Below are 14,742 nucleotides of genomic sequence, written 5' to 3'. Positions count from 1 at the left end.
CAGCACAAGTATCAGCCTTCTGCCTCCAACACTTCACCCCACCCCCCAACCAGAGCACAGGGGTGATCGGTCACCCATTCAATATTTGTTGGATGCCACTCCCTGCCAGGACACTTCTAGGGATACTGAGTGAACAAAACCAAGGCCCCGTGCTCTGGGAGCTCACCAAGGGAAAGCCTCCTTCCTGGGCTCCTCCCTCAGTGCTCCGCATATGGCTGGTCTGCCCTTCTAGCTAGCGCATACCAGGTAACTTCCAGCTCAAGGGTAAGCTCCTTGAAGATGTTTCCATCTTCAGTTCCTATTTCTGGGGACCTACGAATGACGAAGCACACTTCTAGGGTCCCAGAGATAAAACCTTGCGCCACTGAGAGGCCCAGTCTTGCAGTGGAGGACGTGGGCCAGAGGACAATGCTCAAAAGCTTGCCTAGAAGACAGGCTGGGCCAAGTTACCTGGTGCTCCTGGCAAGGAGGATTGAGGCTTGCGAGGGCAATCGTCCTGTTGCAGAACCCACGGCTGCACTAGGAAAGGGCCGACTGGGCAGAGGCACTCGTCATCCTGGCTTCCTTTCCCTGTGCTTCACACTGTTCCCTCCACAGGCAGGAAAGATTGAACCTCAGCCACAGGGTCAAGCCTGTCCCAGCCCTCTGGGCAAAGTGGCAGAAGGGGCAGCTGACCCCTCACAGGCACTCAGGGCTAGGCGGCCAGGGTCTTGGCAGTTCTATTTTGTTTATGAGCGTCAGGCCCCTGATCAAACTCTTTGGGTACCTCAGGCAAGTGGGCTACACACTTGGAAGCATTTTCTGTGAGGCAAGGAAGGGCCAGTGCACTGGCTGAGACAGACAGCCTATGCCTGCAGGGTTTGCATGTCAGTGCTGCTTCTCAGAAGCTGATGAACTCCCAGAAAACCACCGTCTGGAGCTGCCCTTTCCCCATCTTCTCCTCTCAGCTCACTTCCTTTAGCCTGGTTGGGGAACACCAGGGCCCCACGTCAGAGTCTAGGGTGTGCCTTAGGAGCTTCAGCGCCGCTGTTGTGGAAGAAGTCAGTGACGCGGACTGCAAGCCATCAGCTGCTCTGGCTACTTCCCACGTGCTCCCAACAGAGCAAGGCCCGCCCTCGGGAGGATCCCTGCAAGGTCCTCGCGGGCCACCAGGGGGCAGCAGCCAAGGCACTTTCCTCTCCCCCTAGTAGGCTGAGAGCAGAGGGCTCACCTCGCCCCACCCACACTCCACTCCCAATCCTCTCTCAACAGTACATATTCTCTCAGGTGTCTGGATTTGGCCTTTGTCTCCTCCTGCTTTCCTTTGTCCAAGGAATCCCCACAGAGGCTCTTTAATTCTTCCTTAGTAAATTTCCAGAGAATGTTCCCCCAGGGCTCCTCCCCTCAAAGAGAACAAACTCGGGAAACCAAAGAGTGGACGGTCCCCTGCTTTCCCCAGCTCCTCATGTTCCAAAGCCCCGGTTAGTTCTCTCAGCCGGTGGTTAGATCCTCCAACTCAGAGGACAGACAGAGAACACACATGCACTGTAAGACACTGCACACACTGCCACCAATCATCTTCCACCCTCTGAAGGCACTGATATACTACAACCAGTCCCCAGCCATTCACAGCCCCTGCAGGACGTACCACACCTGAGGACCAGCTAGCCTCCAGCCACCCCGAGTCAGCTTCACTGTTTCCTCTAGAGCAGGGGTGTCCAAACTGCAGCCCCGCGGGCCAACTGCGGCCCGCAATCCATTTTTTATTGGCTCGCAGCAAATTCCAAAAATATATTTAGTTTACTTAAATAAACCAGGTGAGGCAATACGTACTTCACCTCGAGTGAGTGGCCCGGCTGTTTGTGTATTTTACCGAATATGGTAAGAAACGTTGAAAAAAGTTTGGACACCTCTGCTCTACTGGAAGATAGATACTGCATTTCCAGGCATTTCTACTGCCTGGAAATGCAGTCCTCTTCAGGTGAGCAAAGGCAGAAAAAGGCTAGTGAAGCCACAGCAGTCTGCCCGCTGTTCCCACCCACCCTCCACCCACCCCACAAGTGCCCTCCCTGCCCACTAGGCTCCCTTTCTCTGCCACCCAGCCAAACAACTGTTCAGACAATTCTGTGATCAAACAACACTGTCTTCTTGAGTTTAAATTTTATTTTACAAAAAGAGAAATAAAGAAAACTGATAGGCAGTTATACTGACTTACAATTGTTCTGTTTGCTTTTTTAAAAAAGTGACATGAAACACAAGTAAAAATAAATACGTCATAGAAACAGCCAGTTGCCCAGTCTCTGGGGCAGGAGCAGCTGCCCTGCCGAGAGGAGGGAAGCCCATGACCACGCCAGCAGCTGGAGCACCAGCCACAGGGGCTCCTCCAAGCCAGGCGCAGGTCCCAGGCCTCAGGGGGTGTCCTGAGGAAAGAAGACGGAAAACCAAAGCCAGGTGCCAGGCCCTGGGGCCACCTCATCTCCTGCCACTCCTCCTGGCAGCAATGTGGCCTTAGTGGTTATCCACTGCGACCCCCTCAACCCACCTGGACCCCCTTCCCCTGAGCCCTGTGGAGAGGGTACAGGAAAAAACCAGTCTGGGGCAGGCCAAGGGGATTCTTCCGGTGAGTCCCCAGCCTACCCTGAGTAACACCACCAGATAACAGTCAGTTTACACCCACGTGCACACACACACACACACTCTGACACACACGTGCACACACACACCTGGGCTGAGCGCTCTTCCAGGGCAGGGTCCTGGATCAGGTCACAGTATGAGGTCCCCTCTCTTCTGAATGTCACCCCAGTAGTGGTAACAGAAAGTACCCAAATCTTTCCTAGCCCTCTGCCCTGCAGACTCTGCAGCCTACCTGGCTAGCTCTCCCCAATGCGCACGATTACTGTATCAAATAGGCCTGCGAGACAGGAATGGGGCAGACTCGGGTCCCTGAAGAGCAAAGAAGTTGGACACTGCCTGCTCAGTAAGTTCATCGTAAGACTCAGGTATTCATAAAAGGCCCAGGGCCAAGCTAGTGGCACAGACAGACATCAAGGGGTGACAGCGAAATACAAGGGGAGGAGGGAGAGAAGTGTCAGTAGGAAGGGAATGGAGTTTCAGGGTGACAGATGGAGAGCGCAGCATCCTCAGACAGGCCTTGAGGTGTGGGTTCCTTGGGAACAGTCAGCAGAGGGCCAGAAAGTCTCCTGGGGGTCCACTGGGGGACGAGCTCCTCTCTCAGGGGTTTCGGTGGGAGAAGAGCCACGTAGCTGGGTACACAGGAGGCCATGGCTCAGAAGGGAGACTGGTCTTGAGAAACCACAGGGAACTGGAAAACGAGGAGGGTCATGGCCAGGAGCACTAGGAACAAGGAATGTTAAGGCCCCGAAGACCTTCCACGTGGGATGAGGACTTAGTGCCAGGGCAACGCCAGCTTGAAGAGACTGGACGAGTGCACCTTGCTCTGCTGATAACTTTGGGAGCAACGGTCCCACCCAGATGGCTCAAGTTTGGTTGAGTGTTTCAACCTATCAGCAAAACTGTACCCTAGCTTTGCTTAGTGCCCTGGAGTGGGAAATTTCATATTTAGTTGTGAATCACAAGTATATAGAAATTCCATATACTAATTCCTAGGGAAGAGAGTTGCAAGGACCGTGAGATAGATGATTTAAGAAGCACAACTCAAGAAGGTGAGGACTTTGCAGATATCCAATCTGAAGAAACAGATCTGATCCAATATGGTTCACTTACATTCTTACTTAAATGGCTACTCTGTCTCTGTTCAATTTTTATCCACAAAGATACTCAGGAAAGGAAATCGAACATCACTACAAATGGTAATCCTGAACCATTAAGTTATGCTATGTTCCCCTAGGCTGAGGGCTTAGGCTAAACCAGCTGGATAGGGCTTCAGAGGCCCTTGAAAACATTCTATGGAAGACAACAATGAGGGAAAGTGACCTTCTGCCCTCCCTCATGTCACCATCCTTCCCTAACTCAGGCCTGGATGGCAGGTGGAAGTCACCACCAAGTGTTTCTGATCAAAGAAGCTGTAAAACATGGCCCTTAGGCCCTGAGGCATTTCCTGCTTCTCCCACCCCCCACAAGCCCATGTTTGGTGTGCATGCATACTTGCCTACCAGCGCACATAAAGAGACAGCAGAAAAGTCAGATAAATGTTTTCAGGTTCATTAAAAAAAAAAAAAGAGAAAAAGTGAAACCAAAACAAAACCAAAAAACATGAAACTGGTAGCACTCCATTCCCTCACGATCCCACTCCACCTGCCTACACAATATAAGCTGCACATATTAAAGAAAGCCTTCTCTAGCTGGGTCGGCCTCCCCCACGGCGAAGGGAGACCCAGACCCTGGAAGCACTGGGGAGAGAGCAGGCTCGTGCTGCCTCTCTGAGTCCCCATGCACTTCCGGGCACCTCCAAAAGCCCGTCCCTCCAGGGACAGGCTTCAATTCCTTGCTGGGATAGTTTCTGGATTCTCAGAGCCTGCTGCTGTGGTTTTCTACAGGTGAACACAGAAATACCCCTCCTTCCCCGACCACACACACACACACACACACACACACACACACGCACACACGCAGTCTCTGGGATCCCAGTGCTCGGGGGCCTCAGAGCATCAGCTGGAGCCCAGGGTGTGAGTGTGGCCTGCAAACTGGGGGTCCAGGTGCGCTCACTCCCACTGCACCAGCCTCAACCTGAAAGCTCACCCCAACTGAGTCCCTTCACTATCGATCTTGGGACGCATCTGAAAGAGAAAGCACTGGTTGGAACTGCTACTTTTAAATTATTAAAATAATTTGCATAGCTAAATTGTATATCTAAGGCTTCTATGAGAAGGAGAGTTAAGTGTGTGACAGGGCGCTTATGAAAACAGAAAGAAAGCGCCTTAAGTTCCACTTTTGGTGTAACTGGGCAATGCACAAACACGCACACACATATACCCCACCCCCCCATCAGACATCTCCTTGTCTCTTCTCTGGGGACAATGCCCCAGAGTGTGTAAGGCCCTCCAACAATGGAAATGGGCTGGTAGAAGAGTTGCAGAGCAGCTCTGACGAAGGGTGACCCGACTAAGCTGCCTCCAGGGCTGAGAAGAGGCAGGTGCAGCAGCTGCCCAGTTAGGAGGGACCCACAGGGAGGGGTAAAGCGCGAAAGCCAGTCAAGGTTTGTTCACCCTAAAGAAATGCCTAGTCAATTCTCAGTAGCCAGGGGAAAAAAGCCAAGACGAAGACAGCCAGTGTTTATCATTAAAGACTAGATGCCCCCTCCCCTGGCAGTGGCAACAAGACAGGGGAGACCCAGAATGACTGATGTGTTGTTTTAAGACAAAAGCCAGACGTTAGACTCCTAGAGAGGAATGGCTCCTCCACGTTCCTTCCAAGAGGATGGAGGTAGCAGACAGCAGGCCCACACTGACCATCTCATATGCTGGGGAAACCAAGACATTTCCCAACAGGAAATCAAGTCTGGTCTCTCAACCCAGCAGCCACCTATACACAGCTTCACTATTCAGCAGAGAGTCTGCCTCTAAGGCCATCATTTGGACATATCTCTAAGTTTGGGGTCACTGACTTCCCAATACCAAACTCCATGACCCCAAGTTTCAATCTCTGTGGAATGACTCTCATCCCCACTAACTCTTCAGTCACAGGACGCCCTGATCTTCCTGAAAACATAGTTGTTTAGTGTAAACCTTGGTCAAGCCTACCTCTCTTTCCTTGGTCAATTCACTACCCACCTGGGATTTATTCACCAGCAGCTATGGGATCTGGGATATCTTAAAACTGCCCTTCCCATTCCTACCCCTAGCCTCCTCTCCCATCCGCCACCAAAAAAAAAAAAAAAAGACACATGAAAAGTCCAAATAATAAATAATTGCCCATAAGAAATAAATTAACACGGAGCTCTCTAACGGGGAAGCAAAGGACAGGAAAGACCACCAGGATAGGCAGCTGGGGACTCAGTCCATCCTTGTGCAGAATGTCTTTCCTGGCCCCCACTCCGTGAGCTCTCACTCACACAGCAGTGCTCCTCCCTCCCTCACCCCCTGGGAAGGGAGATCTGCTCAGAGACAGCCACTGGGGAAAGACACCGAGATTGGTAATGCCCATGTCCTCTCATAATTTCCCCCCGATTCTAATAAATGTGGCTCTGAAAACCAGGGACTCAGGTTACCTGGGCCTTCTCCTCACCCAACTAGAAGGAAACTCATGGTTTCCATGGCTCTTCTCTCGGGCTCACCCTGATGTTCATATTAATAGTTGCCATGAGCCACCACACTCTGATTTCCATTTTTAAAAAGATAAATTCATTTTTTTAGTTTCCCCCTTAGTCCATCCCTCCCTCCCTCCCTTCCCTCCCACCTCCACCCCTGCTGTTACACACATGTACATACATACCTAAACACACACACGCACAAACACACATACCTGGTCTGCTTCTTTCCCACCCCCTAAAAAGACTCCACTTCACATGGAATCTCAGTCTGCTCTCCCTGCCCACCCTCCTGCCCTTGCCCGCCCTCCCTCCCTCCCCTCCCCTCTCCAGGCCAAGCGAAGTCATCGGTAAGGCAGCTCTCTTGGGAGAGAATGTTCCCAAAGACAGAAACGGGATGTGAGCTTCTACCCTCAGGCGGGCAAGCAGGCGAGCAGACAGCATAAGCAAGGCAGGCGGGAGAGGCAGGCTGCCCTGCCCCTCCATTCCTGTTCTGGGTCCCTGATTTCCCGCTATTGCTGCGCTGTGGGATTCTTTTTGCCTCTTTTGTTAAACTGCAACAGAGCCTACCTCTAGTCAGCCACCCTTCTTTGTCCTCTTCCTTTTCCCTCTTGCCAAGTGCCCTCTTCTCAGCAAGTCCAGATCGCTGCCTTCCAGCTTGGTGGGCAACTGGCTGGGGCCCCGAGTGAGGTGGAGAGAGGCTCCCCAGCTATTCCCCAGTGACCTCTATCACGTCATCGTCCTTATCCTCATCCTCATTGGAGCTGAACCCCACCTCAGCAACCTCATGAGAGTCAAATGGAGGCACCTGGGACCGGAGGAGGCCGCCAGCTGGGTAGCCTGCATGTGAGGACATGTAGCCTGGGTAGACAGACAAGCCCCGTGAAAGGTTGTTGGGCAAGACAGGGGAGGGAAAAGGCGCAAACATCCTTGGCTCGGACAGGAGTGGCTGTGAGAACGGGAGTGAGTAGCTGGGTAGGAGCCCTGGGACAGAAGGGTTGAGCATGAACGAGGGGCTGCTGGCAGTGACTGAGGTAGCCGTGGAAGAGGAACTGACGGGGCCTGCTGGCACCAGAGGGTCAGTAGTCACTGGAAACACCAGGCGGGCATCTGCCAGCAAATTGGACAGCTGGTAGTAGGATGGGGGACTGCCCAGAAACAGGGAGTTCTCCCCAGCCTGGGAGGTGAAGGGGGGGGTGAGGTTATGGTTTAAGGAGACGGGTGGCATGGCAAACCCGCCAGAAACTGGATACCCGTGTTCATACGGCTGCATGGGGGCTGGCAGATGGCCCTTCCGGGACCGCCGGCGGGCTGACTCCTGGGCAGCAGGTGGTGTGACCAACTTGCGCTTGTGGCCCCGTAAGTCCAACACTGGGTGCCTGTCACCACAGGGCTGGCCAGCCACCAAGAGGGAACTATTGAGGCAATGACCCCCATGGCGAGGCTCAGTCCCGAGAGCGGTCCCAGGCACGACGACAGTGCTGTCCACAAGCTGGGCTGGGGGGCCGGGCAGGGCGGCATTGGAGCTCGGGGAGCTCTGGCGGGATTCCCGCGCAGCGGCCACGTCTGCGTACTGCTGGAGCTCACTGATGATCTCCGGGCTGTCTGGAGAGACGGGTCTGGCCAGCCCCTCGGGGTCGGGGGCTTTGGGTGATGAGGCACTGTGTCTGCCATTGCTTGTGGACTCCAGAGAAGGCCCCTGGGAACCTAGGGACAAAATATAGGTAACTGAGAAGCAGAATGGCAAGGAAGACAAGGAGGATATAGAAAACATCCTGTGCTCTTGTGGTCCCCCAAATTCTAATAGTTTGATGTCTAAACAACATTACCCAGTCAACTTTTCCGTCACAAAGAAAGAAATCCTTTGATGTAGGAAATAAGTCTATCCGCGACAAAACATGTAAGTTCTCTTCAACTCAGTTCGCCAATCTGTAAAACTCTACCGAGGTGAAGCCTCTGAGATAATGGACATGAAACACTAAGTGCTCATTCTTATAACTAGTCAGACTCTTTCTGGAGGCAAAGAGTCCATGACCAGCATAGGAGAAAAGAAGAAAGTGAAGTTTAAAAAGTAATCCATCCTGGTTTAAAAACGAAACAAAATCCAATACCACAGAATATGATTGGGACGACTGGGAAAACCAAATACGGCCTTGATAGTGGGTAACACTATGGAATTGTTGACTTCTTTTTAGGGTGATAATGGCGTTGTATCAGGAGGAGCATGGTCTTAACCTTAGATGTGTGTCGAATGGTAAAATGACAGACTGCCTTCAATTTATAAACAGTTCAAGTAGGAAGGGAGAGAGAGACAAAAGAAAGTTTATGAGAAAAATGGCAGCCATTGGAGCTCAGTGCAGGCTACACGGGTGCTCAGGGTTGCTCCTTCAAATCGTCAGTGCATTTGGACATTTCCATAATAAAAGCTGGGAACAAGAGCAGTCTAGCTCTCATGCCTCATGGAAGGAGGGTGAATGAGAACCACTCCCATAGAGGGGAACTTGGCAAGAATTCCTACCATGTGAGCGTGCCACACACACACTCTTTGACCTGGCAATCCATCTCACTTCTAGGAAGGAATCCTGTACATGCAGCCAAATGACTGTGAGCCAGTACTGTCATGGTGGAGCAAAACAATCTAAACGTTCCAGGACAGGGAACCTGGGAACACTGCGTTATTCCCATCTAATGGCATCTGTGCAAAGCTTCGATGAGGCACATCTAAAGAAACCATAAGGAATGAGCCCTGAGCTATACTAGAGAGTGAAAAGGAGTAAACAGCATATTATATTAAGTTAGCATTCATTTTAAAAATATGAAGAAAAGTTACATACATATATTTTACACACACACACACACACACACACACACACACACACACCTGTACCATGTATATGTACAGAATATCTCTGGAAAAATAAAAAAACAAACAAGAGTAGCACCTCCAAGGAGCAATGGATGGCTGGAAATATGGTGGGAGAAAGCCTTACTTTTCACTTTACCCCTTTTTATACCTTTTGAATTGTGACCATGTACACATTATCTATTCAAAAATTAGTTAATTACAAATGAAACTAAACCAAAACCAGAAAATAGATAGATGGATAGATAAATAGATACATAGATAGGAAAGAAAGGGAAGAAGGCGAGGGAAAAAGGGAGGGAGGGAGGAAGGAGGGGGGAGGGGGAAAGCCAGTATACCTGAGGCAGCCAGCCGACCATCCTCAGGGGCCTTTGGTTTGCCAGTTGCCCGGACGGCAAAGATCCGCCCGTCGCTGGTGCGGATGTACGTCCCTAAGAAGAAACATGAGGAAGCCTGTTAGGAGTGGACATACAATACTGCCAGCCGTGGGAAACTCCAGGCCTAGGCACTGTGGGCTCACACCCTCTCTCCAGACCCCTGAAATGAGGAGAGTGGGGTGACTGTGCTGTGAGTCCAATATTAGTATTTATTCCACAAACACTGATTGCGTAACTACTAGGTACCGGTCACTGTTCTAGACACTGAAGTACACAAGACCGAAAAGGGCCCTGTCTCATGGAACTTTACTTCTCGACGGGGAGACAGACAATTATACCAGAAAATATCAGGAAAGGTTCCGTGTAATGGGGGAACTAAAGGGGGTGCTGTGAAAGGGAATAAGGTCCTCTGGTCTGGGTCCTCCTCTAGGTCTGGAACGAAGGAGCCTTACTGCCTCAACACCCTCTCTCCCTCGGTAGAAACAATCTTAGACCTGCATTCCATTCCCATACAGCACTAATCTACCTTGCCTTGTCTTGGGTATGTGTTTTGATCAATCTCCTGGAAGGCCAGGGCTGCCTTTAGGCCAGAGGTTGGTAAGCTTCTTCTTAAAAGGCCAGTTAATAAATATTTTTGGCTTTGTGAGCCATTAGATCTCTCTTACCAACCTCTCTCCAACCCTGTGGCGTGAAAACAGCTGGTCTGTTGATTTAAAAAATCTTTATTTATGGACACTGAAATGTGAATGTTATATAATTTTCACATGCCACAAAATATTAGTTTTTTGAGTTTTTCCCCAAGCAATTAAAAATGTAAAATGCATTCTTGGCTCATAGGTACAGTAATAGGAAGCAGGCTGGATTTGGTCTGTGGGCTGGCTGGAGTTTGCCGACCCCTGCTCGGAAGGCTAGAGAGAACCCAGTACAGGGTCTGAGTAGAATCTTCTCTGTGTCATGTATTTTGTGGCAGCTTTTCCCTGAGCCTAAAGGTACTCTGACCCAATAGAAGCTAGGGCAAAATATCCTTACTAAACAAAGAGCCTCAGGAAGCCTCGCACAGTACAGGTTGATATGAAAGACAGGCTAAGAGCGTCCTGACACTGCCCAGCCCAGACTTCTCATCTTCCTCTGGAAGGAGGCCAGAGGCAGTGGACTTTTCAAATTGTCACAACTTCAAAATTCTGTCATGCAACCCATGTATGATAATTTATCCACCTAATACATTTCGTAGTCGGAGACCTCTCCCCCACTCCAAGTAAGTACGAAAGACGACACAGTCACGTACATAATGGTTTAGACACCATGCCACTGCTCTTTCCCTCCAGTTTTGATCTCCCTGTGTGTAGGGTAAGTGCCAGATGTTAAGCGTTGATGGCCGAAGCATTCATTGCCAAGACGTCCTTCTCAAATAAACAAATTGCCAGCTGTATGACACAGCTACCAGCTACACTAGATAAAGAGCCGGGTGGCCCCCACCCATGAAATCCCCTTTTAGAAAGTCTAGGGTAACCTAGATAACTGACCCTTGAGGGGCCCTACTTTTTTCTTCCCGTGCTGTATTTCCCGCTCTTGTATTTTAAATTCGCCATTTAAGATAGAACCCGCAAAACCCTGGGCACCCCACTCTTGGACGCTGGTATAGGCAGAGCCCTAGGTCCATGCGCTCTCTCGTGACCTCCCTGGGAGGCCCTCGAGCATGCCATGTACCCTCCAGGACCTGTGAGTAATAAACCTTGTCTTTCCAAAATTCCCTGATGGTTGCTGTGTCCTACAACCACAATACCCTGGGGAAATGTCTGTGGGCTCCCACAAGCAGCTCGAGGCCAGGTGAGCCAGGTTTTCCCAGCCCTGGCATCACTATCGACAGGCTGACACCAATATAAAACACGGTGTCTATTCAAACACGCCCAAGATTCTTCATAAAAACAGGTGACATACAGGAATGCAGGGACCCTCGCTCCCTGACAGATATCCTTTGGGCCCGCCCCAACTCTACCAAGCTCTTAGAAATGCCATTTTCTCATGCTTGCCCCACATGTGACATTCTCCTAGGAGGGTTCCTACCCGCATATGGCACAAGCCATGTGCACTTATTCTGTTTCCCAGCCCAGCACTGGCCACCAAAGCTAGGGGACAGGCCCTGGGTCAGGCTCTCACCTTTCGTCCCACGGATGATGTGGATACTCTCACCAGCACTGATTCTCGCCTGCACATCTGTGGAGCTGTTGAGTCCAGGAATAACAATATCTAGTGAAGACACAGACCTCCGATTTAGTCACACGGGGCCTGACTAAAGAGGGAAGGAAACGGCAGCGGCCACATCCACCCTGTTCCTCAGCGTTTTCCCTAAAGCCTCTCAGTGGAGCAGAAGTTAGAACCGAAGAAGGTAAAGTAGGACCTCTCACAAGTGTCTAGACAAAGAATTCTATGAAAACAAGGAACTTTTATCTCTTTCCCCTATTTAATTAAAAATTCATGGAGTTTTTGGTTTAGAAAAAGTGGTGGTTCAAATGGTTATTTCTCCGTATTTTTTTCCTCCTCCCTCAGCTATTTGCACGTATCTGCTCCACGTCACTTTAGGCTCCCAAAGTGGCCTCATCCTCTTCCCTGCTGGCACTAATCACTCAGCACTTAACTAAAGAACGAGGAGTATTTTCAAGAATCAGCAGAGAAGTAGGTCACAAGAGGCTCTCTTTTTGTTTTCACTCGTTTCAAATTTGATTTTTACAATGGACATGTATTTTCATACTCAAAAAAATCAACCAAGGCATTGTCATTAAAATTTACATCATGAATGTTTTTAGATAACAAGATGAAAAATAGCGTCATGAAATGCTTCCCTTCCCAATTACTCTGAATCTCAGGCCCCATCACAAAGCTGGATGGGCTGCCCACCTCCTAACACTGGTCCACCATGCTCGATCCACATCAAGCTCACAAAGAAAGAAGCATGTGACATCCAGGTCTTCTAATTAAGCAAGGAGGTTGACAGCTGGCCTTCAGACCCAGCTGACCCCACAGTCAGGCAGGACACAGCACTTCCGCAAGACTCTCGGACCAACCCTCTATCCCAGTGACATTTCTGCAATCTCTGCAGTGCTCACAGTCTGTCCCACTGACCACATTCGAGAAGACCCAGCTTCATGTTGTTATTCTGAAGGTATTCCATCAGGGTGCAAATTCCTCAAGACCAGGGTCTGCTGTCTTCTCTATTTTTACCCACAGTGCCTAGGACATAGTAGTAAGGCCCAGGACACACAAGGTGTTTAATAAATACCAAGATTCCCAACTGAACAAGGTCAGGGGAAAAGGGACAGCACCCCTGACAGCGAACCCGGGAGCTCCCAACCTGTTGTGGTGACCACCTTCTGCACAAGGACGCCAGCACGCTGCAGGTAGTTGATTGGGAAGTTCACGGCTGGGTTTGTGCTGGAGGCAGAGCTCACACTGCCTCCCAGGGGGACGTGCCGGGGCATCATGGGGATGGGGGTGGACTGTACAGGACGAACACTGGCCACAGGCTTCTCATCACTCTTCAGTGTTGGCTGCCTATGAGAGAAAGACAAGCACACTCAGAGAGTTCGTCAGAACAGCCATACTTCCCTTTCTGCAAAGCCTGTAGAGGTTTCCCCAGTCTAAAGCCTCAGTTGCTGCTCAGAGGAAGATCAGAGGAACTTACAGCCTGCGTGTGGTCAATTCAAGAGGCCTAGAGGCAGGACTGAGACAGAACAGAGAGGGATGAAGTCTCTCAGAGCCTAAGAAGAGTCAGATGTCAGTGGAATAATACCTTGATGGAGATGGGAGGCGCCATATGCTTTTCTGGAATTTGGACTCTGTCTACATACAGTAGGAATTAGTTCTTGGAAGAAAGTTAGAGAGAGGCAAAGATGCAATAAAGGAAGAGAAGTTCTTCGGAACACAGTGCACGCTAAGTTAAAGACAAATGGGTGGAACTGTCCCACTCACCCAAGGAAAAGGGCCATGTGATGCCATATGTCCAGGTCATCTGGAGACCATCTGTCCAATTTTCACCATCTTTATTTACACCTTGAAACTTCAAGTTTCAGTAAGTAATGCAGACACTCCTCTCCCCTCTGCATTACTTTTCATTGGGTTCCTCCCCGGGCCAGTTTACAAAGTATCCCTCGAATCACGACTACCAAAAATGCTGCAGCAGCCAAACGGCTGTGCACAGAACACAGGCTTCTAAATGGCACCTGCCCAAGGGCAGCCTGCGCACCGGCTGCGCCTCTCTTACCACCAACACGCCAGAATGGTGGTTACCCCATGGTCAATGACCCATTCCTCACGCTTCACTTTCCCTTCGACTGGATGTTGGTGCCTTGAGGAAGCTACTCCTGATTTAAGATTTTTGAAATTCAGTTCCTGTTTGTACACTGTCTGAAGTCTGCGTCTTTGCTCTTCAGTCTTAGGAAAGAGACCTCCTTGGACGGCTATGCTCTTCCTCATGACTGAAGTACACTTTGGGCAGCCCCCTGGGCCCCGTGCACTCCCACATTCCCAAATAGGCCAGACAGCACAGCAAGCTCACCAGGTCTGGGGCCCATGTCTGCCCAGGGTGCACTGCAGGAGCCAGAGGCCCTGGTCACGTGTCAGTGGGACTCTTTCCAGGGTTAAGGCAGAAGGGTAACAGGAGGCTGGCTCAAGCCCCCTACTCTGCAGGGGCTGAGGTGAGGAAGTTGGGAGGGAAGGCCTCCTCACATGTACCCAGACAGGACAGGAAGCAGCAGGATCACGGTCTGGCTCATCAAATGCTGTGAGAGGCTGCTGCCCCCACAGGGCCGGCTCTGGGCCAGGATAGGCACCGACACAGTCTCCCAGCCCAGCCTATTTGTCACAGCCCCTAACCCCCCATGGCTTTTCTCCCACTGGGTTCAGGCTTAGCTCATTCTTACTGTTACATGGAAAAGTCCAAAAAAGAAAAAAAGGGGCGGACGACAAGAGAGAACATTCCCAGGCAACAGTATCTTGGAAAATGACACAGAAATAAAGCCTGAAGGCTTTGAAAGATGCTTTCTACTTGAAAGCATCTTGTACATAAAAAGTAGCAAATTTACTCATCAAAAATTAGAGTCTTATATAAAATCTTACATGGTTTCAGTTCCTTTAGCACCTCATTTGTCAAGTTATTTTTTTGGTTTTTTTTTTTACATGGACTCTTCATTAGAAAAAAGTTTAAAATCTGTCCCACTCAAATAAAATAATCATCTTTAAATCAAGATAATAGAACAATTTAAAGATGCAAACCACCAATCGAGCTGCTGATCTGTAAGGAC

At 50.2% G+C, this 14,742-nt stretch overlaps 1 protein-coding gene across 3 annotated transcripts in view; it reads right to left on the bottom strand.

Annotated features, from left to right (window-relative positions):
* Positions 1-2,129: 2,129 nt before the first annotated feature.
* The window catches only part of RAD54L2 (RAD54 like 2), a 91,811-nt gene continuing 79,198 nt past the window's right edge, over positions 2,130-14,742 (bottom strand). The window contains exons 19-23 of one of the 3 annotated variants that reach the window (XM_081071532.1): positions 12,795-12,994; positions 11,603-11,692; positions 9,407-9,499; positions 6,776-7,912; positions 2,130-2,399 (exon numbers count right to left, since the gene is read on the bottom strand). In XM_081071532.1, coding sequence (XP_080927658.1) covers positions 6,915-7,912; positions 9,407-9,499; positions 11,603-11,692; positions 12,795-12,994 — 1,381 coding nt within the window. In that variant the 3' untranslated portion in view covers positions 2,130-2,399; positions 6,776-6,914. Of the gene's footprint in view, positions 2,400-6,309; positions 7,913-9,406; positions 9,500-11,602; positions 11,693-12,794; positions 12,995-14,742 lie in introns of those variants that run through there. The other 2 variants (XM_081071534.1, XM_081071533.1) reach the window with 2 other exon arrangements.

This window comes from Rhinolophus hipposideros (assembly GCF_964194185.1).
Source record: "Rhinolophus hipposideros genome assembly, chromosome: 14".
Lineage (NCBI taxonomy): Eukaryota > Metazoa > Chordata > Mammalia > Chiroptera > Rhinolophidae > Rhinolophus > Rhinolophus hipposideros.
The sequence above is the reverse complement of the archived record's forward strand: the minus strand, read 5'-3'. Positions and strand labels throughout refer to the sequence as shown.